General features: G+C 36.2%; 1 protein-coding gene, 1 non-coding gene and 3 pseudogenes across 2 annotated transcripts; 4 read left to right on the forward strand and 1 right to left on the reverse strand.

Annotated features, from left to right (window-relative positions):
- Window positions 1-227: 227 nt before the first annotated feature.
- On the reverse strand, window positions 228-2,492 carry LOC101310137. The gene is made up of 3 exons (XR_184896.1): window positions 2,306-2,492; window positions 1,248-1,323; window positions 228-619 (listed from the first exon to the last, which is right to left on the reverse strand). It is a non-coding gene; the product is annotated as an uncharacterized LOC101310137 (transcript).
- Window positions 2,493-3,476: 984 nt separating this feature from the next.
- LOC101302466 lies at window positions 3,477-8,501 on the forward strand. Its single transcript, XM_004302887.1, has 7 exons — window positions 3,477-3,741; window positions 4,377-4,684; window positions 5,082-5,816; window positions 6,418-6,546; window positions 7,295-7,498; window positions 7,655-7,855; window positions 8,017-8,501. Exons 1-7 carry the CDS (start codon window positions 3,477-3,479, stop codon window positions 8,137-8,139), a joined length of 1,965 nt encoding a protein of 654 aa, XP_004302935.1. The 3' UTR covers window positions 8,140-8,501.
- Window positions 8,502-10,897: 2,396 nt separating this feature from the next.
- Window positions 10,898-15,037, forward strand: LOC101301708 (annotated as a pseudogene).
- A 1,008-nt stretch (window positions 15,038-16,045) lies between these two features.
- LOC101303340 lies at window positions 16,046-20,259 on the forward strand (annotated as a pseudogene).
- Window positions 20,260-23,887: 3,628 nt separating this feature from the next.
- The window catches only part of LOC101301995, a 4,952-nt pseudogene continuing 2,174 nt past the window's right edge, over window positions 23,888-26,665 (forward strand).

The following is a 26,665-nucleotide window of genomic DNA, read 5'->3' on the forward strand; positions in this document are numbered from 1 at the left end:
ATTTGTTCAGAACTAAGAAACTCGCTACAATCTTTGCAACTCGATCCAAAGAAACCAAGTATTTGATCTCACAAAATACAGACATTTCCATACACTTATGAAATGACATTTTTGTTTTTTTTATAAATATATAATTACATGTCTACATATTGAACACTGTATGTGTAAATTTAGTCAAAATGAGCAACACGTTAATACGTGATAATTAGATAGTACAACTAGAGCATCACTACAATAGCTTATACAACATTGATTTGTAATTTTTATTTTTGGGTGCAAGAAATTGTCACACCCCAACTCGAGTAAATGTATAATCTCGAGTTGAGATGTGAATCACACTCTAATTACAGACAGTTTAATATCCATAATTAAAATGAGACTGATATCATTACATGACGTAAGAAAAGAAACGATCGCACCTTTATTTATATTACAAACCTTTAAAAAGGGTGCTAAAAGCACACATGTTTAAAGTATTTACAAACAAACAGCAAACAAACCAAAACAAGAATAGCGTTACTCCTCATAACGTCTATTTTTTATTCAACTCTATTTACAAACAAAAGCAAGAAGGTTCTAATTTGCATTATAAGATTTCCAAAACACTTCGAGAAAACACCTGCAATGGGTTTGAATGGGGTGAGCTACACTTAACAATACTAGATAAATAAATATAGCACATCGCAACAATGACAACGAAACAAATAAACATATTAAGAATGCAAGTATGCAATGTTCGACTCAACTCTTCCCACTTCACATCACCCTCATAAAACTCTTCTCATTTGTTAGTCATCTTGTTATACTCATGGTCTCCAAACCCGAAACCCGATTAGATAGTTTTATCGACTCCGACGTCGATGGGGCTTCACTCCCCTCTTTGTGCACATGTGGGCTACCGTAGGTCTTGGATGCCTCATGAGGAAACTCAACTACACAAACGATTTCCTAATAGCAATATCCCATACAATCCCAAGAACTCATTCCTTTTTCAACTTCCATCATGTACTCACTTTTCCCATAATGTCATGTAATAATAAATCAAATAGAACATGCTTTCATATATGAGCATATCATAATCAAATCAATAAGCATAATCTCCAATGATCATATATCTAAGTCAAAAGAACAGTTCAACATCAAACAATGCCAACAATATCGCACACATCAATGTCAAACAACTCCAACAATAGCCAAACAATTCAAACATAATCACAACATAAAACAAACACCCCATCAAACCCTACCTCGAATTGCGCAGCGCAAACCCAAGCTCTAGCTCTGTTGCCTACTCTTGTGGATCAACAACGACCTCCTCGGAACCTTACCAAATGGTAAAGTACATACAAAGTTAGTAACTACCTTAAAGCAACTCAACACAAGGAACTTTCAATTGCCAAAAAAATATAACTTAATGTCGTAACATTAAGCAATTTACTGTCTGGACACTTTAACAAACAAAGGATTCGAAGTAAACCACAAGTAATCCATCTTAACACAACTAGTACCAAAACAGTTTATTGACCCAGTCCCTTTCACAATGGAATCTAGGTAAAACCATAAAGAATTTTAACTTCGTGGTCCTCTAAGGAAATAAACTAGACATCCTAATGAAGATCTTAGAAGTTGAATCACCTGAAAATGATTTTTTTAGAAATAGTTATGAATTTCGAAAGTCTACTGATATGCACCAGTAAAAACAGATATAGCTGTGTAAGTGACAGATTTGGGCAAGGATTTTCACATACCAAAAGTAACCCAAAACTAACGAAATTTGGTACGTATATAGAGGGATATATGAAGTTTACAATACCACTTTTGGAATCGAAAACAAAGAACTGAGCTAAAAGTTATGATGTTGTAAAGTTGGTCCGAAATCATGGTTTTCTGCACTTTTCTGGAAAATTTCCAGCAACATGAAATTTTGAATTTGAAGACTTTGATTCGATTTATGGAGTAGTAAAAGAGATTATAAAGCTTCAAAGCAGTTAGACAACATTTCCAGAGCTCTAAGATGTTCCTAAACACAACCAACAATGAATCAAAAAGATCCAAAATCTAATTTGGACACCCAACTTAAGAACATCTCAAGAACACCATTCTTTTAGAGCTGCAATCACTACGACTTCTAATCAAAACATAATGAAATTCTAACTAACTCTGATATCTAACCAGGTCTGTGAATTCGAAGTCCAAATACTACTCATAGGAAACATATAATTGAACAAAAATAAGAATCAAGGATCAAAGTAATTGATATCTCAAGAACTGAATTCGAAAATACCAAAGGGGATGAGAATCCTACCTTACACAGAGACAAGACCAAACTAAGTTTTCCTCTCACACCCACTAAGTTTCTATCTGTTTTCCAAAACTCTCTCTTTGCTCCTCCCATCTGTTTTTGATCGAAATCCACTCTCCTCTTCTCCCAATCCATCCTAATCTACTAGCCCAACTCTCTAGGCTCTCCTATGTATGCCATCTCTCACTTTGCATGCGTGTTGAAAGAGCATATGACAAAAAGGGAATGATTGCTGCGTTCTTACTGAACGTAGTAATTAATTTTTTTTTTTGACAAAAGTAAAAATACCTAAAATCTCAATAAAACTAAAAAATAACCTAATAAAACAAACAAAATAGTTTAAGATATTACAGAAATAGAAATTTAGAGCAAATCTCCACATTTCACCCGGCTGTCTTCTCTTTGCTTATCCTTTTTTATTGTTCTTTTATGACCGAGGTCGTGGGCTCTCGGCCGTTTTTAGCTTAGAGAAAAATAGAAAAAGGGTAGTTTGGTCAGATAACACTGTAAATCACAGCCCCAGGCCAGGGGGTAGATTCGTCAAAATGGAAAAATAGCAGGGACCTGCCAGATATGCAACAGGCTGAATTATTCCCAATTAGCCAAGAGTTTTCTGAAAAAATACAGGCAGATTTAACGATGTAAACGAAGAACCCCACCACCAGTGAAAAAAAAATTAAATTAAAAATTATTAAAATACGCGAGTACTATTATTATTTATTTGAAAAAAAAAGAAACGGAGAAGAAGAAGAAACGAGGAGAGGAGAAGAGAAGAGAAAGCGACAAAGAGAGAAGGACGTTTCAAAAAAAAAAACCACCCAAAAGAAGAAGAGGAAGAAAGAAACGCTTTTGATTCATTTTCAAAACCCCTCTCTCTGTTTTCTTCTCTCTACTCCTCACCTCACAGGAGCCCTAACCCAGCCACAGCCACAGCCACAGCCAAAAGCCACAGCCGCAGCTAGAGAACCTGGTTGGGAATCTTTTACCGTTAGTGTTGTGATGGAGGCCTCGCTGGCTCCAGAGCAATCCTTCTGAAATTGACCGTTTTGCCCTCACAATGGCGGAAATGGCGTCGCCTCCCCCGCCGCGAGCTGCTAGGGTTTCAGTGAAGTCGCCGGGACCGGCCGATCAAGTTTGAGTTGTCGCCGTCGGATTAGGAGGATCGTGTGGTGATATGGCGAAGGGAGGGATGTTTTTGGAGAAGGCGAGGAGATGTGTGAGGACGGTGTTCTTCATGGTGGCGATGGTGGCGTCGCTGCTGGTGTCGTCGCTGCCGGTGCTGGTGGCCATAGGGGATATCATGGTGCCCTGCGTTTTGATATCCAGCTTCACGTGCGTCACGTGCTATGGCTTCAAGGAGCATTTGCATCGTTACGCCTTCAAGAGCTCCCTCGTCGATGTTCCTCTCGTTTCCTTCATCAGATCTCTCATCATTACCTGTAACTCTCTCTCGCCACTCCTTTTTATTTTCCGAAGATATTTTTCGATTTTGTTCATCTTTTTTATCTGAGGTGTTTTTTGGGAAATTATTTGCCACCAGAAAACTGTTTTTGTGTGAGATAGATGATGAAAAAATTGATAACAGAGTGGTTGGAATTCATTTTTTCTTTTCGGAGAACAGTTTTTTGATGCCTGATAAAGCTGGTTGAAAGTAAAATATGATTTATACAGTTTGATTGCTGTTTAGTGTTTATAAAACTGAAATTAGTGTTTGAAGACACACCGTAGACTTTTGACTACTTCTATTTGTTAATCTGATCATGTATTGTTATTCTTAAAGTTTGAGCTAATAAGAGCTAGCTGATGAGAAGTTTCTGAATATCAGTTTCGCTGGGAATGCGTGGAACACACATGATTCTAACTTAGTTGAGCTGTGCTTAAGTAATCGACGTACTAGATGCTAGTTTTGAGTTTTCCAGTGATGGGGCATAACTGTTTTTAATAATAACCAAATGTTCTCAGACTAGTGTTTGGTGAATAGAGTGGGGCTGCCAATGAATCTTCCTTGCATGTTGATTATTTCAGTTGTATAATTAAAAATTGAGCTTGATCGAAAATGTCCTCATGATTGCAGGTGTGTATTCCATGTGTGATGGTCCCTCTCTATCGCACGGTCCATACCTTGGAACTGTGACTATCTGTTCCTTTACCTCAATTCTTGTTCTTTCAGTCAAAGTTTGTGTTTTCACTGTAAATTCTCAAATCGAGGCGGAAGCTTCGACTTCCCTCTCAAGGCAGAAGCTCCATTTGAAGAAGTCATGGGGAATGCCTGTTCTATTTCTGTCATCAGTAGTTTTTGCACTTGGACATACTGTGGTTGCATATAGAACAAGTTGCAGAGCAAGGAGAAAGCTAATGTTTCACAGAGTTGATCCAGAAGCTGTAAGTTTCTGTTTCATTTCGCTCGTTTTGAACTCATCTATGCTTATTCTTAAGAGTTAGTCTCTCTCTGAATTTTGTTTCTTTTTGCTTTCATGGATCACTTGGGTTTAGCATCATATAACATAAATTAGATCTAAATGGAGAATTTGTTAATCTAGTTTCTCTAAATGAGTCATATTTTACTGGGTAACAAGCCTTTTCTAAACTTTGTTGCAGTGGCTTGAAGAGTACTATATTTTTCCAAGTTATTTCTTTATATAAATGAACAGATTCTTTCCTACATTCAGCTTGCAGGCCTCTTCTACTTTTATTGCACTTGCTTGTACAGTACTAATTATCCAACAATGACTTTAGCTTTTAGTAGTTTGTAATACAACTTTGTTTATCAAATTGACAGGTCCTTTTATGCAAAAATGTTTTCTCTGGCTATCAGAAGGTTCCAAGATCTCCCACTCCCTCTGGAGGAAAGACACCAAAAAGTGACAGTGAAATGAGGCGTAAGCCTTTTGCTACAGCTAGAGAAGAAGGGGAACTCCCAGTCAGAGTAGTAGCTGACATTGATAGCTTATTCATCACATGCCAGGGGCTGACTCTTCATTACAAGATTAGCTTGCCTGGTTCACCACCTCGTTCCTTATCATCCGTTGCATTTCTTGAGTCAAATCTAAGCTGCAGCTCCCCTAAAACAGCAATGGGAAGGCCAAAGCCAGATAGGCATCCATTAAGTTTGTTATCTAAAGGCCAAAATCATCTTCACAGGAGCTACAGCAATCAATTTCATGGATCTTCTCTATATATACCACTGTTGGATGGTTCTTCAACTTCTCCTGCTCTTTCTGAAGAAATTCCTGTTCTAAGACTAGCTGATGCTGGTGATCAGGATGAGGGTAGTAAACTAAATTCTGGGAATCCAAACAATGACATGGAAGGGAGTGGTCAGTTTGGTATTGTGTTAGTACATGGGTTTGGTGGAGGAGTCTTCTCATGGAGGCATGTAATGGGGATGTTGGCTCGGCAGGTCGGTTGCACAGTTGCTGCTTTTGATCGACCTGGTTGGGGCCTAACCTCAAGGCTGCGACGGGAAGATTGGGAGGATAAAGAAATGCCTAATCCTTATAAACTTGATTCTCAGGTAAATGGCTATTAATTCTAGTCACTCTTTCATAATTTCCATGCACCTTACCCCTTAAATTGGGCACGTGTACGGAAGAGGTTCACAAACACCATTGTGGTGGGGTAGATTCTTATCTCATCCTTTCCGGAAATGGGAAGAGTGATATAAGGGGTTAAGGGAACAGGAGCAGACACTACTTTACTACAAAGTTCAGTAGTCAGTACTTGAATTTTATTTCCATGAGTAGACTTGTGCGTATAAGTGTGGTAGACAAACACTAGTACTGATTGGTCTGTAATGAGTGATCTGTTTGAATATGACCTTGCCAGTGGAAAGGGGACAGACGACACACGTTTAGCTGCATAGCTGATGTTGACCACCCCCTTGGTCAATTGATTATTCCTTGCTCTATATATGTACTTTAGGGTGAAGTAAGTGGAACGTGGGTCTGAAGTAGATATTTCAGTTACTATGTATCTACTATATTCTGTAGGCTGTAGGCTAACTGTAGTAAGCATGACTGCATTGCTGTTTTATTGCCTTAAACGGTTCCTTCCATATGGCTTGTACACAGTTTATGTTTTGATTGTATATCTTATATATGTAACTCCTCTTTCAGGTTGATCTGCTTCTTTCTTTCTGCTCTGAAATGGGGTTTTCTTCTGTGGTGCTTATTGGACATGATGATGGAGGCCTTCTGGCTATGATGGCGGCTCAAAAAGTACAAGCATCATCAAATTCTTTTAACGTGAGTATTTACCAGATATTCCTTACATTAGTCGACCACTTTCTGCTCCAACATGTGAAACTTGCCTTTCCAGAAAACTTCTCTGTATCAGTACTTAACTAGTAACTAAGCTTATGATCTTTTCCTTAAATACCAATTGAGAACTTTCTAGGAACATGGCTTTGTGGTTATGGGCATATACTCGTGACCATGTTTGAGCTGAGTGTCCTTCTGTTTTATTGATATCACATTTAAATTATTTTCTGTGGCCAACAGTGAACATAATTGAAGCTAGCTAGAATTTGTAGTTTGGAATATATGTTTAGTTGCTAAAGTTCTACATGAAATTTTGTCAGCAAGTAGCTTCCACATCAGGTGTGTTGCAATGTGATAGGATAAGGGGTGACATATGAACTGAAAGGCTTTGTTTGATCAATATGTTTCTACAAATTATTATTTGTCCAATATTGATAAAGTTGGCTAGAAATTGTTAGTCAGTGAACATGTTTACTCAGTAAAAGGATATATGGTTTTGGTTTATATAGTAATCTATGGCTTCCACGTGAAGGTTTAATTAAGGGGCGATAGCCTATGGTGAAACACAATATACTTGGGTTTTCCCCCCATTAATGTAGCACTCTCGGCATAGGAAATGATAGAAAGTGTTAGAACCCTTTACTAGAACGGGAAGGCGTTTTTCCTTTTCATTATGCAAATAATTTTAGATTCTCTAAAATATTCCTAAAATATCGTTTGTTTTGCCTTTCAGGTTACAATTAAAGGAGTAGTGTTGCTAAATGTTAGCTTGTCAAGAGAAGTGGTCCCTGCTTTTGCAAGGATACTCTTAAGAACTGCACTTGGGAAAAAGCATTTGGTTCGTCCTTTACTGCGTACAGAAATTACTCAAGTGGTGAACAGGCGTGCATGGTATGATGCTACGAAGTTGACAACAGATGTTTTGAGCCTTTATAAGGTATGCCCTGGAAAATCACACACTCTTGTACTTTAAAGGAGTACAAAAAAAAGGGAAATTAGTTCAAAGAGCAAACTCGTAGAAAAATGAAACACTATAAAAAAAACTTGTTGCATTTGATTATTGAAATGACTTATTTGCTGAATCTTCTTTCAGGCCTCTCTATGTGTAGAAGGATGGGATGAAGCACTCCATGAGATAGGTAGACTGTCACATGAGACATTTCTTTCACCAAAGAATGCAGAATCGTTGCTGAAGGCAGTTGAAGACATGCCAGTCTTGGTCATCGCAGGTGCTGAAGACGCCCTTGTCTCTCTAAAATCTTCTCAAGCTATGGCTTCCAAACTTGTAAATTCTGTAAGTTTCTGCATTTACTCTTTTATAATTTGCCATGAGTATATATGTAAACCTATCTGTTTAAATCAGTAGACTTGTCTACTGCATAGAGTCTAGTGAATGTAACTTACATCAATCTCCTTTTACAAATTATTTTCTGACATCGGTACATTGTTGTGCAGAGACTGGTCGCGATTTCGGGATGCGGTCATCTTCCTCATGAAGAGTGTCCCAAGGCACTACTAGCTGCAGTCTCACCGTTCTTAACTAGACTATTAGTCAAACAAGACTTGCAAAGCCAATAGTGTACCTTATTTTTTTTACGTCTAATTAGGGTATTTATCATCAAGCTGATAGAAATTAGAGTTTTATCTGTTGTAGGCTTCTCTTCTTTTCTTCATATTTCTCTTTTCTCTTTTGTTTTCTTGTTAAGCAGTTTAGCCCAAGGGAAGAGACTAAAGTCAATCTCTTCTTTTTGGTATTTTTGATGCGTTAGTTTGGAGCCTTACCCTAGGTTACACCATTCATTAGGGGTTTTAGAGCTCGTTCATTTGTAATTTCATATCCTCCCTTTGGAATGTTTACTGTTGTTGCTTAAACAGTACTTGTTATCTACCACTAACTGGGGTGGCAGATGGCATATATCTGTACATTTTATCAAATCCTGAATGCAGTAATTAAGCATGGTTTTTGTTCCACTATTCATTCTTTGTTACCTGCATTTCTGTCACACAACGTTAGGCGATGGACTCAACTGTGAGTTTGAGCCGAGTTTGTTAGCATTGATATCCCCAATTAGATAGCTCTGCGAATCCAGACTACTAAAGCACGACGTATTCCATCTTCCTCCAAGACAACAGAGTTCCTCGTACAAAAATGGGAGAGAAATGAAGCAGATAGAAGCTATTCAGTCTTTGTCTTGTGCATGATTATGTAGTTCCAGGAGTATGATCGACCAAATTGTCTTAAATTCGTAGGAAAACGTAACTGCATTAGTTGCAGACTTCAACTGCAGAGGAAAACGATTAATCATCTTTATATTGATAGCCTTTTACATTGCCATGTCTTACAGATACTGTAGCTTTTACGTATTAGAACCACATGTCCATGCTTCATATACATATCACAAATTACAGGCTTTGATTTCAGTTAATGGCATAATATTGGTTAAGAGGTTTCCAAAGACCATACCCCTAAGATCTTCCGGTATCAACAACTCTTTGCATTCTGATGTACCCTTGATTACCCCATTTTGCCCGAACGACTTCTCTGCTGCCACAATACTTACGTCTCATCATAGCTAACACCTCAGCCAACAGCAGCAACACCGTAGCCAACAGCCCAGAATATCAGATTTGCTAGCGTCGTTGGTAACAGAAATAAGTTGATCCGCAACAGCCTTAAGACAAGAACTTTCACTATTGCATGGTGTCACGGGGACCGTGTGGCACTTGCTAGCTTTGATAAGGTAGCAAGTCAGCCTTGTGCGCACCTTGCAAGGAACAACAGAAAGCACACCATATCAATATAATGCTAGCAACAAACAATAACACAAGTTTATATGGTTGTGGAGCGAGCGAGTAATCAAATAAAAAGTTAGAACTGATCTCACGGGACGGATGATTGAATAATTCCTCTTTTTATTGATGGTAAGATGTTCACCGGGGCAAAAGTACATATGTTTATTTATACTAGTTCCGTAATCCAACCGTCGCCGACTATAAACTCTCCTATAAAGAATATATCGGCCAAATTCTCACTTGACCAGAAAAACATAAAAAAAGGCCAAACTAAATAAATTTAAAAAAATTAAAAATAAAAATTACAATAATACCACTAGCACAATATGGGCTTGATTCATGACAAGATTGCTGGTGGCATTACAAGTCTGTCCCCAACACATGGCATGTTTCCATCTTGACATTGTATGTACCATTAACTGTTAACATCAGTGAGGGGTAATAAGCTTCGATACAAGTTAATTACCAGTCAGATGCATGCGGTTGGCTACTTTACTTTCTCATACAAAATATTCTACATGTTCTCATTTATAGCCGAAGCTTAACATCACCAAAGTCGATGAGTTTGGAATAGAAACCTTTTTTTTTTTTACTGACACATATATATAAATATATATATGTCAATGAGGTTAGAGTAAATACTTATTAGACTAGTCAATTTTATGTCACACATGAGAGTTCTCTTTTGAATTAAATAATGATAAGGCCAAAATCGACCAAGTATTTTGATATTAATGGGAAGACTTGTGTATGATTCAAATGTGTGAACGACACGTGAAAATATTAGGAGTCGTTTAGTCAGAGAGTGTTCAGTACACAATATGTACGGTGTAAATACATCGATGATTTTAACACCAACGCATGGTGCTCCCAACATATAAAAGACCAATATTACACCGCATACATGCACGTGCGTGGTGTATACAAGAATTTGTCCGGCTTAATCCCTCCTATTAGTCCTATATGATTTCACCGTCCACATACTCTTCTCGGAAAAAAAGGAAAAAAAGAAAGAAACAATCACTTCCACGGTTCCACCACTCACCTAAAACCCTATGAATTCAAAGAAAACCATATGAACCGTCTATACAAAGAAACCCTATGAACCGATTCACCAGTGATGTTGACGTCCTTCGTCTCTCCAAACTTTGAACCCACATCGCGCCACATACATGGCAAATTTTCCCGCTTTTGGTAACCCAAACTCGTTGTCTTCACTCTTCACAATCATATGTGATGAGCTCAACATCTGTTTCTGGGTCCGGTCAGTATGTATTACTTTTCTGTCCTAAAGGACCCAAATATATGGGGGTTCAGCAAAGCTTGCTGCAACTACGGATTCACAATGGAGGAGTGAGTTGTTGTTTTCTATCAATGTTTCCTGAAACTAGCAGAAGCATGCTCTTGTCGATTTCCATCCTTTTACCGCTTCTGGTGTTGTGGTCCTTTAAATTATAGGTTCGATCAGCAAATTGGTGAAAGAAATCAAGAATAGGTCATAGAGTAATACAAGGTCCCATTCCCCTTTTGCTATTTTCTGGTGATGGCTTATCAACCAAATACCATGACCCAATTCAATATCAAGAAGCTAGGGCCCCCTGCATTTAGTGTTCTTCATGATGTTGTGGAGATAGGTCATGGGAGTAGTTGCTCTGAACCATATATAGTTCTGAGCCTGTTGTTGTTGCATGGTAGATTCTTCATTTGGTACTTCCTGCGAGTACATATTTTCAGTGTCCCAGATGCATTGCTACCTGAATAACCTGATGCTCCTTGATTGTTATGCACGAGTAAGTACTATATAGATTTCCTGCAATTTCCTTGCAAAGATTTTGGAAGAAAATATCCATTCAAAATGTGATTGTTCACCAGTTACTGTGTTATTAGATGTTGAAACACCTGATAACATCGACATTCGACATTAATTCCTATGAGCATTTGACCACAATGCTGCAGGAAATGTTGAGATTCTTAATTTCGTTATGTGCATGCTAAAATAAACAACTGGAAAAATCTAGCATCTCTCTAGTGTATATCAGCCTAAAACTCCTAGCAGTTGACTGAACAAACAATCTTATTTCTATCAAACAGTATGCTTGTTATGCATTTCCAAATTCCAGTTTTGTTTGATGATGATAAGAATCCAGTTTTTTACCGACTGAATTATTCAGGATTATTAGGCAGATTGAGTTTAATTAACTAATTAAGTTGAGACTTAGCAGTTACACCTGGCTAGCTAATGGTTAATTGTGTATTTTAATAATCGGTTTACATTGTGTAATTGTGTTTATTGTTCTTGATTATTCACAGGGAAAAGATGCAGCTGGTAGATGGACTGAGACACTACTAGTTGCATACAAGACACTGGGAGTAGTGTTTGGGGGACTTGTGACATCTCCACTCTATGTTTACTCTTCAATATTGCCACTCAAGTCTCCTACTATGGATGAGTACTTTGGTATCTTCAGCATCATGTTTTGGACCCTTACTCTTATCGGAGTTGTCAAATATGCCACCATTGCTCTTAGAGCGGATGATGACGGTGAAGGTGATTATGCAAAATGATTTCGTAAAATTTGCGCGCGCGCACACACACACACATATATAAATATATATATATATATATATATATATATATTGTGTGTGTATGATGCATACAGCTAGTGAGCTAGACTCTGAAAGTTTGACTACCAGTGCTTGTGGGATTTAACTGCAGGTGGAACTTTCGCCCTATATTCACTACTTTGTAGGAGTCTGAACATCACTGAAACTCTTTCCTTGAGACCTTCAAATCCAAAGTCATCAAGTCTGCCACGCTCTATCTATGTTGACACCCAAAATCAGACTATCATGGTAAAAGTTTTCAGGAAAAGCATAGTCGCAAGAAGGTTATTGCTGTTTATTACTATGCTCGGCATGTGCATGCTTATTGGAGATGGTATTCTCACTCCTGCAATATCCGGTAATTTGCTGTTTGCTATTTCTATTATTACCTATGGCAAAGTAACTCATGAGAATTTTTTAATTTTTCTTGCAATATTCATGCAGTTAGGTCTGCAATAGATGGAATAAGAGGACCTTTTCCATCTGTTAATTCATGTAAGTATCCATTTGTATCGTTTGAACTTTGAACTATATACAGTGGTGGACGCAGAAAATTACATAAATGGGGGCAAAAAAAGAGAGTTGAGGCTAAGGAGCGTCTAGAGATGGCTGTCTATTAATCTATACTATTCTGAAAAATATTGAAGTCCTCTTCACCAATTATATGTAATCCTAATGAAGCACTATAAAATTGCAAGCTTTCCAACTTCAAAACTTCAATATATGAATTCAAGTTCAACCAAATCCCCCAAAAACCAAAATTTCGATAAGAAAAAACACCTAATCTTATACCCAAAACCAAAAATTCAGAGATTCATTAATCATACCTAATCTCTGATATTTTCCTTTATAGGGTACACGATTCTTAAACAATAGGTGTATATATACTAAGTCGTGATTGGGGGGAGGAATCACATGAACATAAACATATATAAGAAGCTGGTTAGCAGAAAAGAAAGTTCACTGGGGGCAACTCCCCTCACTGGCCCCCCTTTGCGTCCGCCTATGACTATATATGATATGATACATTATGAAGTACTGAATATCAATCCATTTTCTTCTGGTTGATAATGTTATTGCAGCTGTGGTGAAAGTGCTTTCTACAGCTGTGCTTGTCATTCTTTTCATGGTACAGAAATATGGTACATCTCGAGTGAGCTTCATGTTTTCCCCTATTATTTGTTCATGGAGTTTGAGTATCCTGCTCATTGGAATATATAGCATCATTCAACACTACCGGCCCGAGCATATTTAAGGCTGTTTCACCACATTATGTTATCCGCTTCTTTTGGAGAAACGGCAAGGAAGGCTGGCTGACGCTTGGTGGCACTGTCCTTTGCATAACAGGCTCGGAGGCATTGTTTGCAGATCTTGGTCATTTCAACCAAAGCTCTATACAGGTTAACTAATTACATTACTCAGTCTATATGTCTGTCTGTCTCTCTCTGTATCTCTATGTCTAATGGATGCTTTTGTTTTACTGAACAGATAGCTTTCTTGTTTGCAATCTATCCTTGTCTAGTTGTGACATATGCAGGGCAGACAGCATACCTAATCGATAATCAAAATGATCTTAATGCTGGGTTTTATAGCTTCATACCAAGTGTTATCTACTGGCCCATGTTTGTTGTATCCACATTGGCCGCCATTGTTGCCAGCCAGTCTTTGATTTCAGCCGTGTTTTCTGTAATCAAGCAAGCTGTACTACTTGATTATTTCCCCCGGGTGAAGGTTGTGCGCACATCTGCAAATAAGGAAGGAGAGGTTTACTCCCCTGAAGTCAACCATGTTCTCATGATTATCTCTGTTGCTGTCATATTTATATTTGGAGATGCAAAAGACATGGGGAACGCATATGGTATATCAACTCGAAATCCTGCAGTTCATACATCGATTATTCTAAAACTGTCTTTAACCCTTTGGCATCTTACCACCCATATATATATGAACAAAGTTATATGCATAGAAGGTTAGAGTCAGTTTTTTATGCAGTGTTGCACTTTCATCAAGGTAGAATGATTTTTGACATTGTAAAATTTTCTTGGACCCAAAAGTTTCCTATTAATTCAAAGAAGTAATCATAGAAAATGAATTATACGGAACGAACTTATGGTATCAGGTTGTGAATCTTGTGATAGCCTGCACAGTAATTGAAACATTGTATGTTACAGCGGTTTTGAAACTCTTTACAGAGACTTTTTCTTGTCTTGTAATTTCTAATTATTGCAACCTTGTTTCAGGTCTTGTTGTCAGTTTGGTCATGCTCATCACCACAATATTACTGACACTGGTAATGGTCATAATATGGAGAACACCACCAGTGCTGGTAGCGGTTTACTTCTCTGTCTTCTTCATCATTGAAGGTGTTTATGTGAGTGCAGTCTTCACCAAGATCGCTGAAGGTGGGTGGATTCCTTTTGCCATATCCTTAATCCTTGCCTTCATTATGTTTGGTTGGTACTATGGAAGACAGAGAAAAATAACATATGAATTGACTCATAAAATAACCTTAGACAGACTTGGAGTGCTGCTATCTGATCCTAGTATTCAAAAGGTTCCTGGATTCTGCTTCTTTTACACTAACATTCAAGATGGGATCACTCCTGTTCTTGAACATTATGTTAAGAACATGAAATCCTTTCACCAGGTCACCGTGTTCACTACTCTTCGATATCGTTTGATTCCCAAGGTGGCTCCTCATGAGAGGATAATTTTCAATAAACTTGGCAAGCTGAAAGGGGTTTATGGGTGCGTCATTCAGTATGGCTACGCAGATCCCCTTGAAGGAGATGATTTGGTTAGTAATGTTTCAAACTGTCTGCGGGTACACATACGAGACGGGTCAGCTGATCCTGCAGAGATGCAACAAGAGTTATCTAATTTGGAAGAAGCAATCAGTTGTGGGATTGTCCATTTTCGAGGAAAGACGAGGTTTCACATTGGCAAGAGTTGTGCCTGGTATGATAAGATTATGCTAGCATTTTATGAAGTTCTGCACAGTAATTGCAGGTCTGCTCTGCCTGCTCTAGGGGTGCCTCTGCCTCAGTGTATTGAGGTTGGGATGCTTTATGAGGCTTGAAATTTCGGAACAATATATGTAGTTGAAAGGATTGTTGAAATATCTAACATGCATGCAAGAACTTCAGAACAATGAAGGAATAATATGACTGGAACTTCGTTTCTTCATTGAACTACTTCTGGTGACATATACAGTAGTTTCCACAAGAACCACCGACTCAAACTCGTCAGGAGATAAAACACCAATAAACCTATCCACTACTACTCAACAACTTCTGGGACTCCTAAAAGAATAGGACTTGCAGCTACTTGTACAAAACAGAAAATAACAGTAAAATTCCAACAAGGATGACTTTAGTTAAACTGTATTCTCATAAACGGTATTCTCGTTAAACTGTATTTGTTCAACAAGGATAGAAACCTTGAATTCCAACTCCTAAAATTACGAAGGTTTTCAATAATATAGCATAGGATTAAGAATAAAAAAGAAAAGAAATTAATGGATAATGATCATCATTATTGGTTCTTATCCCAAATATGGAGATTAGCTACAACTATCAGAAGCCTATTAGCTCGCAGCTGCAAATATGTTTGTTTCCCATCAGAACAAGTCTCCAGCTACTCTTTCCATAACGACTGTAAATAAATCCCATATTTCTCTCCCAAAATCATTTTATCCAGGATAAGAAACAACCATCAGTATTGAGCTGGACGTTGAATGTATTTGTTTGTCATATTCATTGTGCTGATTAATTACCTTTCCAACTTGATACTATACCATTCTCGTACGCAATTTTGTAATCAATTACTTCCATTCCAATTTGATAATTTTCCTTTCCCTATTAGATAATACACATTCAGAGTACCAATTATAGTTTTGTTGTTTTTATTTTCCATATTTATTAGTTTTTATTTTGTTCAATTGAAGGGCAAAATGGGATACCTTGAACACAAAACTCTTATAGAGCTAGGGTGAAATAAGTAGAGACACGGCACAGCATGAATCTATCTTAACTCACACGTTCCTTCCATATATATATATATATATATATATATATATATATCCCTCGTCTGATTTCAACCTGATATTTCACAAGAAGCTATACAAGGAGTAGATAGTACTACTGTATTACTGGGATCAGAACCGAAGGTAGATCGATATGGCTACAGATGTTATACTGCCAAGCTCTGTGGAAGAGGAGGAAACTCGGCATGGGGATCAAGGCTCTGAACAGATCAAAGAGAAGCAACTCGTTTCAAGACAAAAGTTTCAAAGATTTGATTCTTTGGATATCGAGTCTCGCAGTATCAATAATCATAGGAATTCCAAGGTATCCAAGAAATATTCCTGGTTTTCTCCAACATCATCTTATATTCTACAAGCCTGCATAATCATTAGTTTTGTTATTTCTTCTGATGTTATGCGTATATACTTACATCTTGTTTGTTAAATATTAATCCTTGTGCTAGTTTCTTTCATGTAACGTTGACAGTGTAAGTCTTTCACAAATTTGCGTTTTAAATCTTCTACGGTGTGCAGGGAGCGTCGTGGTCCGTAATACTGACTCTGGCATTTCAGAGCATTGGAGTTGTCTATGGAGATCTTGGGACTTCACCACTGTATGTGTTCTCGAGCACCTTCCCTAATGGAATCAAAGATAAAGATGACATCTTGGGTGTTCTTTCTTTGATCCTTTATACAGTCACATTGATCCCTTTGATCAAGTATGTTCTGATCGTCCTACAAGCAAATGATAACGGCGATTGTAACTTTTCCTGCATCTATTTTTAATGCTGTTGATCATTTTTGTGACGTGCAACTGATGTTCAAAACATTTTTCAGAAGGATATTTTCAATTTTTCATAGATAGCTTGTAATGTCTTTTGTGTGTACCTATTTATTTGGAGTTGAACTTGACCCACCCAAAATGAGTGTACGTACGTTTATATATAATTTACCAATATGAGAATCTACAATTGATTAAGTCTGAAAAGTTGCATGCTTCTCTATTCTTTTAGACAAACATACATATGAGTGATATGGCTGTCCATGAAGAAGTACCTATTTTGAATGTTTTCGTGTTAATGATTTTACATGTTCAATCATCATTTGCTTAACAAATCAATAATCCATTTATATTTATTAAGCCATTTTGAATTATATTTATCAATCCATTGTGTAGGAGGAACATTTGCACTGTACTCTCTCTTATGTCGACAAGCGACAATTAGTTTAACTCCGAGTCAACAAGCTGAGGATTCCGATGTTTCAAATTTCAAACTTGAAGTTCCTAGTAGACGACTAAAACTGGCATCAAGGCTTAAATCTAAACTGGAGAGCAGTCAATTTGCTAAAGTTTTCTTACTCTTTGCCACTTTGTTGGGCACTTCCATGGTCATTGGTGATGGTGTCCTCACTCCTTGCATCTCAGGTTCATATATATGCTGACGTCCAATATGCTTGATATTGATTATAAAATTCAATACTTTGATATTGTACACATTGAGTAAAGGCTGATAATTAAACTTAGATAATAGAAATCATTGTTTTGGACTTTTGGTACGTGAGTTACCTACTATATTCTTGTGTGAGTTTTTTTTTATTTACACGACAAATAAATGAAATAATGAAGTACAAATAAATGTGCTTATAATCTAGGTTTAAGGATTGAATATGTTTGAAATTATTGCTCTAGCTCAGTATAATACGTTAGCGCCTTTTGCAACTAATGAGGTGAATTTGCTTTTCATATGAAACTCATATATTATACTCTCAAATGTTCAACATGACAATTTTTCTAATTGGATGTTGTGCAGTTCTATCAGCTGTGGTTGGCATCAAAGGAGCTACGTCTGCGATGACCGAAGGTACGTACCATATATAACAATAATTTTCTTGTAGGAATAATCACAATTTAACTAGAAATTAAGTTATTGCGCTAAGAATTTAGCTACACACAATTGAGGATTATAATTTCTTGAACTGATTAATTTCTCAACTAGAAAGTTACTAGCTACTGGGAATTTAGCTTACTATATAACGGAAGAATATAAGCTTCAGGTGGAATAATGCATATACGTAGGTGTATCTTGAGCTTTAAAATGCTTCACCATTGCTTTTTTGTTTAGTTCAGAACTAAGAGATCCTTCATCATATATGCAGATTGTATTTTTCATATTTTCTTGTATAAAATTTTATACTGAATCTTTTTTCAAAGTATGCAGATATGATTGTGTGGATATCGGTAGCCATCTTGATTTTCCTTTTTATGATCCAAAGATTTGGAACTGACAAAGTAGGCTACAGTTTTGCTCCGATACTTTGTGTTTGGTTTCTATTCATTGGTGTCATCGGCATGTACAATTTCATCATATATGATCCAACGGTTATCAAAGCCATAAATCCACAATACATAGTGTATTACTTCATAAGAAACAAGAAAGAAGCTTGGATTTCACTTGGCGGCGTTATTCTATGCATAACAGGTACACATTTTATTTATGTTCCTAGCTCAAAATATTAAGTTAATAAACTATTGTTAAAAAATGAAAAATATAATTTGAACTGTTACATAACACAACAAAAAAACTGCAGGAGCTGAAGCTCTGTTTGCTGATGTTGGTCATTTCACTGTTCAATCCATACAAATTAGTACATGCGCAATTGTTTACCCATCTGTAGTACTTCGCAAGCATTGGACAAGCCTCTTTGGACATTGGACAAGCCTCTTTTCTTGGACAAGCCTCTTTTCTTTACATTGGACAAGCCTCTTTTCTTCGCAAGCATGCCGATTTGGTTGCTGATACCTTCTTCAAGTCTATACCAGGTAAAACACATAATATATTTACTTTAATTAATCTGCACGTATTGCGCTAATTAAAAAAATGGTATAAACCTTGAAAATAAATAGTTGATTTTACTGTGTACAATTGCACTGCAGGACCTCTATATTGGCCTATGTTTGTTGTTGCTGTATTAGCATCAATAATAGCAAGTCAATCCCTGATTTCTGCGACATTTTCTATAATCCAACAATCTCTCTCACTAGGGTGTTTCCCTCGTGTGAAAGTCGTGCACACATCATCCAAATATGAAGGACAAGTTTATGTTCCGGAAGCAAACTACGTTCTCATGTTGGCTTGTGTAGGGGTCACCTTGGTTTTTAGGACCACTACAAAGATCGGAAATGCCCTATGTAACTCAAAATTTGCATTTTCAACCAATTAATTCTGGGATTTTTTCTTTATCCTGTTATGTTTTGTACTTGATTCAAAATTCAAAATTAATTATAAAGCATGAAATTAAAACTAATAAGGGATTATTTTTCTACATGCAGGTATAGCAGTGGTTTTTGTAATAACACTAACATCAGCATACCTTGTTCTAGTCATGATAATGATATGAAAAACTCATATACTTCTCATTATCTCATATGTTCTTATTATTGGAAGTGTGGAGCTTTTGTATTTAAGTTCAGTGCTTTACAAGTTTGACCAAGGGGGCTATCTTCCACTTGCCTTTGCCACTCTAATGGTGATCATAATGTTCTTTTGGAATGATGTTTATCGAAGAAAGTACTACTATGAGGTTGAACACAAAGTTTCTCCTGACAAGTTCAAGCAGATTGCTGATGATAGAAAAATTTGTCGTATGCCTGGCTTCGCCATATTTTACTCAGAACTTGTTCATGACATCCCACCCATCGTCAATCACTATGTAGCCAACGTGCCTGCATTGCACTCAGTCCTTGTTTTTGTCTCCATCAGACATTTACCTATAAGCAAGATTCCGAGGAGCGTCTCCTTTTCCGTCGAATAGAGCCCATACAACTTAATGTATTTCGATGTGTTGCAAGGTACGGGTATACAGATCTCCACAATGCACAAGAACCGTTTGAAGAATTGTTGGTAAAAAAGCTGAAAGAGTTTGTGAAAGATAGTTGTTCCATACCTCAACAAACAAGTTACGAAGGGGTGTGTGAAAAGCAAGAAGAATTAAATGATGGGATGGTTGACAAAACCAATGAATTTGTTGAGATACAACAAGAAGCGTTGATGGATGCTGAGGTTCAGCTTCACACCATAGATGAAGCATGGAGTTCAGGGGTTACTCACCTCATTGGTGAAAGTGAAGTCATGGCTGCCAAAGGATCTGGTATAGCTAAAAGAATTCTGATTGATTATGCTTACAATTTTATGAAGAGGAACTTGAGACAGAGAAAAGAATTGTTTGATATTCCTCGCGAGCGCATGTTAAAAATGGGTATGACTTATGAACTTTAGAATAGAAATGTGATTGTTGCTTAAGATCATGTTATTACATTTATAGGTTATTTCATAAGTAATTCAACTAAACTAGTATTTGATGAATTTGGATACATATAATGCTTCTTCTGAATTTACAGTTGATTGAAATGCAATTTTTAGCTTGTTATGTAACCATTTGGTTTTGGTGTAAATGAAAAGTTTTGCAAACACATGCAATATTTGTTTATCTACATTCTCAGGTTCTAGCTACTGATAATGGTTTTCCCTATTTGGAAAGAAGGATGTCTTGGCTCGAATATGCATGTAATTATTGTTTTCATTTTGTGCCAAGAACATGTGTCATAAGGTTCAAAAGTTAGTTTGGTTAGAGATAGGGTCTTGTCAACCCAAAATATAATGTATCTGTTGCGTTTATCATAGATTTTTATTTGAATCAATTTACAAAATCGGAAGTGTGATCATCTAAGAAAACGAGGAAGCTCCAGTGTTAAAGTATAATTGCTGGAAGACTTGTACTTGTGAAAACATATAGTATATATTGTGAAACATATGTGCACTATATAGTCTATATTGTGAAACATATGTACTCGTTTGTATGTACACTATATATTGTAACATATATGCACTCATTCTAGAAAATCGTACTGAGCACAACCGCACAAACCATTTTAAATAATAATAATAATAATAATAGAAAACTTTATGGCATTTTCTCACTATATTGAGTTAACAATGCAAAAATGTCAAATTTGTTTATCTCGACGTTTATTCATTCAAAATCCATCGATTTACCCTTTCAATTATGTCAGGTACGTAGTAAGAAAGTCGTTGATGACACATACATCAATATTGGGTCGAGACACTAACTTTAGGTACCAATGTGATAGTTTTGAAACACAAGGTATATCATAGGGGCTTATGCTGGGGTGCTGTTCTCAAAATTAGAAAAAGAAAACTAAAACAAAAGGTTTTCACATTTTGAATGAAGGTCTTTTATACATTGACCTTGCTGAAGTCAGCACCCGGATCGAGTGTGTTAGACTTAACCTATTTTGACGTAGAATCGAAAATGTTCAAAGAGAAAGCGTAGTTAGTTAAATAACCAACAAAAATAGTGTCTAACCAACGTTACTTCCATTTCTCACGCCTCTTTTCCTTCCTCTTTACCCACCAAATGTCATTTTACTAATTGATAAAGTATTCTGTATCACTAGTAAATAGCTAGATTAATTGTTGTAATTCGATTATTATATAATTGATAGTTCATTAGTTTCCTCACCTTCTGTTGGGTTTCCAGCTCATGTGTTTTTCCTAAGATGTTTCGTCTCAGAGTATGGTGTTCCAATAAAGAAAGTAAATCCTTATTGATGATGGTGTACCTGTAATCTTGTTGAAATACTACAGAGAAGGAAAGAGGTATTATTGCCTACCACTAATAGGAATATGATTTCCTGTTTGGTGAAGAGATATGATATCCTTATGGCTATATAAGGAAATGTTCAGTTCTAGGTTTTGTATCGCAGAGACGAAGACCAAAGTGTGTTCCATTCTCGGTTAGAGGGTGAGAGAGGGCAGAGAGGAGAGAGATAGGAAGAGAAGTGAGAGAGTCCTTGTTTTCTTATTCTTTCTGGTGTACCCATTATTAATATAGTGGAAGTGTTTTCTGCCGGTGGACGTAGGCAAAAGTTTTGCTAAACCACCTTAAATATGTGTTCTTTGTGTCTTTTCTCTGTGGTTGTTTCTCTTGGTTTGTTGTGTTCTTTTGGGGTTCCTTGACATACATAATTGGCCGATATCTCAACACCTTCTACATTCAAAGATTATCCCTAATATTTTCGGATATCGATGGTTAAAGATCGCAATCATATGCATATATAGATAGATAAACACACTGCAATATTGTAAAACACTATGGAGGAGGAGAAGGAAAACCAACATGGGGAAGTGTCTGATGACCTACAACTCAAAATGCAGAAGAATGCGACTATTGAGACCTCCAGTTTTGCTCAGTATACCTCCTTGTCTCTTTACACCTCAATTTTATTTTTAAAAACAAGCATTTGTTCATTAGACATTCTTTCAAATTCCTAAAATAACCTTAGGTTTGTTATTCATATATATTTCAATAATTTACTCATTATACCTCTTATTCGCTTTCTAGATCTCCCACACTTTAATTTTTTTTTTTTTGTGCATGCAAACATCTATTTCAGACCTCGATTGCTTGATTTCTTTTTTCTTCTCTTTTTTCTTTGGCAACCTCAATTCCTTGAATTTTTTTTTTCATTAACCTCTATTATTTGATCAAGTTGTAAGAACGATTTTTCAATGACAACGATTTAAAAAAAAATTTATTCAAATCATGAATTTTTTTCACAATCAATTGCAAAACAATAAAATACATAAATTAATGATATGCACCAAGAAACCTTTGACCTAGAAGAAAACTCTAAGAAGGCTAATCTCGTCAACCACCACTCCATGAAGCAAGTCCTCGAGGAGAAGATTCATTCACAATAACTATTAAAGTAAGACCTTTCTGTCGTAGAATAGCAATGAAATTTTCAAATTAATGTTCCAGAAAAAAAAAACTATAAAAATTATCCATATGCACCTAAAAACCTTCGACCTAGAAGAAAAACCCTAAAAAGGCCAATCTCGTCAACCACCACTCCATAAGAAAAAGAACAAGACGAGGAAGAAGAAGACCAAGAAGAATATTACGAAGAAGACATTTCCTAAACTAAACGAAAATCAAGAGGAAGAAGAAGAACATATCATGAATCGAAACAAAAATTATATATATTAGTACTGAAAAGATACCTTGTCTGAAGGTTTTGAAACGGAGGATCGTGTCTTCGTCAATGGAGATTTTTCCATTAAGTGTAGTAGTTCTTTGAGCAACGGTTGCACTTAGGTTTAGCCGTTTAGGGTTTATAGACTCCGTTTTGTATCATTAACTTGAACAAATCTGATTACAATTTTTTTTTTTGTAAATTCAATGTCTAAAATTGTCATTTTTTATGAGGTTATATTTGTAATCCAATAAGTCAAACATGTAGAGGTATACTGAACAAATCTGGAGGTCCTAATTGCCGCACTCAATACAGAAACTTCCGGGCCAAAACCTGCAAAGATTCGACTCCTTATCCATCCAGGCTTGCAATATCACTAATGGCCATAGTCGTTCTAAGGTCTTGTTAATTATATGCAATTATGATGCATGCCATCATTACCATTAATTTTAGGACTTAATTTTACTACTGTTGAGATATGTTATACCAATCTAGCTACTACCAATATGACTATGAATTAAGGTGTTACCCAGTTTCTTTCATCTAAACTAATTGCATAGACATTCATTCATTCATTCTTGAGGCTGGTTATAATGGTATGTGATTCTTGCTAAAGAAATAAACTAGTCAATTTGATTAGTTAAACGAAAACGTTTTATATCTAGGTTTCATTTGCTCGACATATTCATTATTGTGGATTGCTGTCATTGTCATTTCTCTTATATCTGACATATATGATTACTATGTTCAAACGTAAAATTCTTTTGAATTGGCCTAACTTCTTAAGGAACGATTTTTAAGCAAGAATACATTAGTTAATAGTCAATTATTGTGTTAAATGGGGTGACATGGTTTTTCTTCTTAATCGTCTCAGTTGGCATTTACAGGATGAGAAGTGGTTTGTATTATTAAACCTGGCATTTCAGAGCATTGGAGTTGTGTATGGAGATCTGGGTACATCACTATATGTGTTCTCGAGCACCTTCCCTAATGGAATTAAACAGAAAGATGACATTTTGGGGTGTCTTTGCTTTGATCCTTTATACAGTCACATTGATAACTTTGATTAAGTATGTTCTTATCGTCCTACATGCAAATGATAATGACGATGGTAATTGACTAAACTATATTCTGATCATTCTTGTTATAGTATTGTTGGATGTTCTAATATTGTTTGATTATGTTTTTATCGTCCTACATGCAAATGATAATGGCGGTGGTAAGTGATTAAACTGTATTATGTTCCTTTGTGTTATAATATTGTTGGATGTTCTAAATTGTAATCAATTTAGAACTCCATCACCATAATCATTACTCCATTTTGTAGGTGGCACATTTGCAATGTACTCTCTCTTATGTCGACACATGAGGATTAGCTTGACCCCGACCCAACAAGCAGAAGATTATGAAATTTCAAATTTCAAACTTCATGTTCCTAGCAAACGTCTGAAAATGACATCAAATCTTAAATCTACATTGCAAAATAGTAAATTTGCCAAACATTTCTTACTCTTTGCCACATTGATTGGTACTTTCATGGTCATTGGTGATGGTGTTCTCACTCCTTTCATCTCAGGTTCTCCCTTTCTCATGTCATTCAATGCTTTCTTTCATTAGTCCTTGTTAAATGCACTTAGATTTTCTAGAATTAATTAGGCATGTAAACGTCATTTTTGAGGTACTCAACTAAACTAAATGTAATATACCAATTAATTAGGCATGTAAATGTCATTTTTGATTTTCTAGATTTTCTATTATTTTTTAAAAATATTTTGTTATGTAATTTAACTTTTGACGAAAAATGTTCATTTAGTATAATATTTCGTTAGTGTTTAACGAGGTATTATGATAAAATTATAAAACTATTATTTAAAATTTAAGAATATTAGTTATTATAGATGGATAAGACTAACGGACCGCCTATCCGCTTGTCTGCCTGATACGGATTTAGATTGAGCTATCAATGATCTAACAGGAAATGAGACGAGTTCGGATTGAAAATTTCTAATACTAAACGGATCCGGATCTAGGTCGATCCACTTCAAATTCGGTGCCTTTAGAGGTCTATCTAAGTATCTAGAATTGAAAGTTTTAAATATACTATATACTTAGAATACCTTACTACAAAAAAAAAAAAAAAAAAAAACAACTACACTAGGATTGTAAAATAGAGAAATTTTTACGTGGGGCACTCGTACCACCTCACAAATGCGACCATTCAATCACTAACAGGACATATGTCATTTGTTTTGTCCACCTTAGCTCTGCTGAAAAGAAGAAGAAAAAGAAAAAAGAAAGCAAATCGGAATCTCTCCGACAAACCAAAAACCCATGTCTTCTCCCTTTCTCATCCTCCGCCTTAATCTCTTCATTATAGCTCTCAAGCAGATGAATGAAAACAAATTTCACGGCTGCTTTGCTTCTTAGTCAAAACCCAATTCAAAAAACTAAAATTTTCAAATACCCAACCATTTGAACCCTAAAAAAGTCTTGATGCAAAGAAGCCAACTGGGTAAATTAATTCCAAATGGATGTAAACAAGTTTAGTAAGAATCTGATGGGTATTGAATAAGTAAAAGAGGATAGGCTAGAAATAGTGAAAGTAGCCATAAAGTTGCCGCCTTTGAATTGAGTTGGGAAGGAAGAAGATGAAGAACAAGGAGCATCCTTTGCCATTATCAAAGGGTAATCACAAGTCAGGTGAGCGCTTATGAGATTGAGAGCTATATCAAATGGAGAGATTGAGGTGGAGGATGGGAAATTGAGACAATCAGGGTTTTGATCGGATAAATTCTGATTCTCTTTTTTCCTTTTTTTTTTTAAGTAGAACGCGCCGAGGTGTAAAACAAAGTGACGTGTGTAGGTCTATGGTTGGGTGGTCACATTTATGACGTAATACGGGTGTCCCCACATAAGAATTTCTCTTGTAAAACATGGTTCGATTTACATTTACATAAAATTAAAAATTTAATGACCTCTTGTAACGTTTTTCATTTTCTAAATGATATAAGTCATGTGACTAGTTCAATTTATAACATATAGTTCTATAACAGTTCTGTCAGCCATTGACGGGATCAAAGCAGCTACACCCGCGATGACAGAAGGTAACCAACATTTTTTACCATAAGTATTAAATTTCATGAATAGTTCAACTAATTATATGGAATATTTTCTAAGCATACATATATAATTGTTTGGATATCGGTTGTCATCTTGGTTCTCCTATTTATGGTTCAAAGATTCGAAACTGACAAAGTGGGATATAGTTTTGCACCTGTACTTACTATTTGGTTTGTATTTATTGGTGTCATCAATGTGTACAATTTTGTCAAGTTTGATCCAACTGTTCTAAAAGCTCTAAATCCAAAATACATCGTGGATTACTTAAAGGCTGTGTTTGTTTGTCAGGATATAGTTGCTGGATAGGCAAATATAAATCTTATCAGAGAACATGAGTCGTTTGGAGACCCAGATTTGTACGGGTTGGAAATCAAAAATCCTGTTGGAGGTGAATAACAAATCTTGTTAAAATGGTGTTATTAATTATATCCGGCTTCAGATTTAACTCTTCATTGAAGAACAAAAAAAAAGACTTGTCTCTTTCCTCTGCTCGATTCCAGTTTCCT

This window comes from Fragaria vesca, linkage group LG6, assembly GCF_000184155.1.
Source record: "Fragaria vesca subsp. vesca linkage group LG6, FraVesHawaii_1.0, whole genome shotgun sequence".
NCBI lineage: Eukaryota > Viridiplantae > Streptophyta > Magnoliopsida > Rosales > Rosaceae > Fragaria > Fragaria vesca.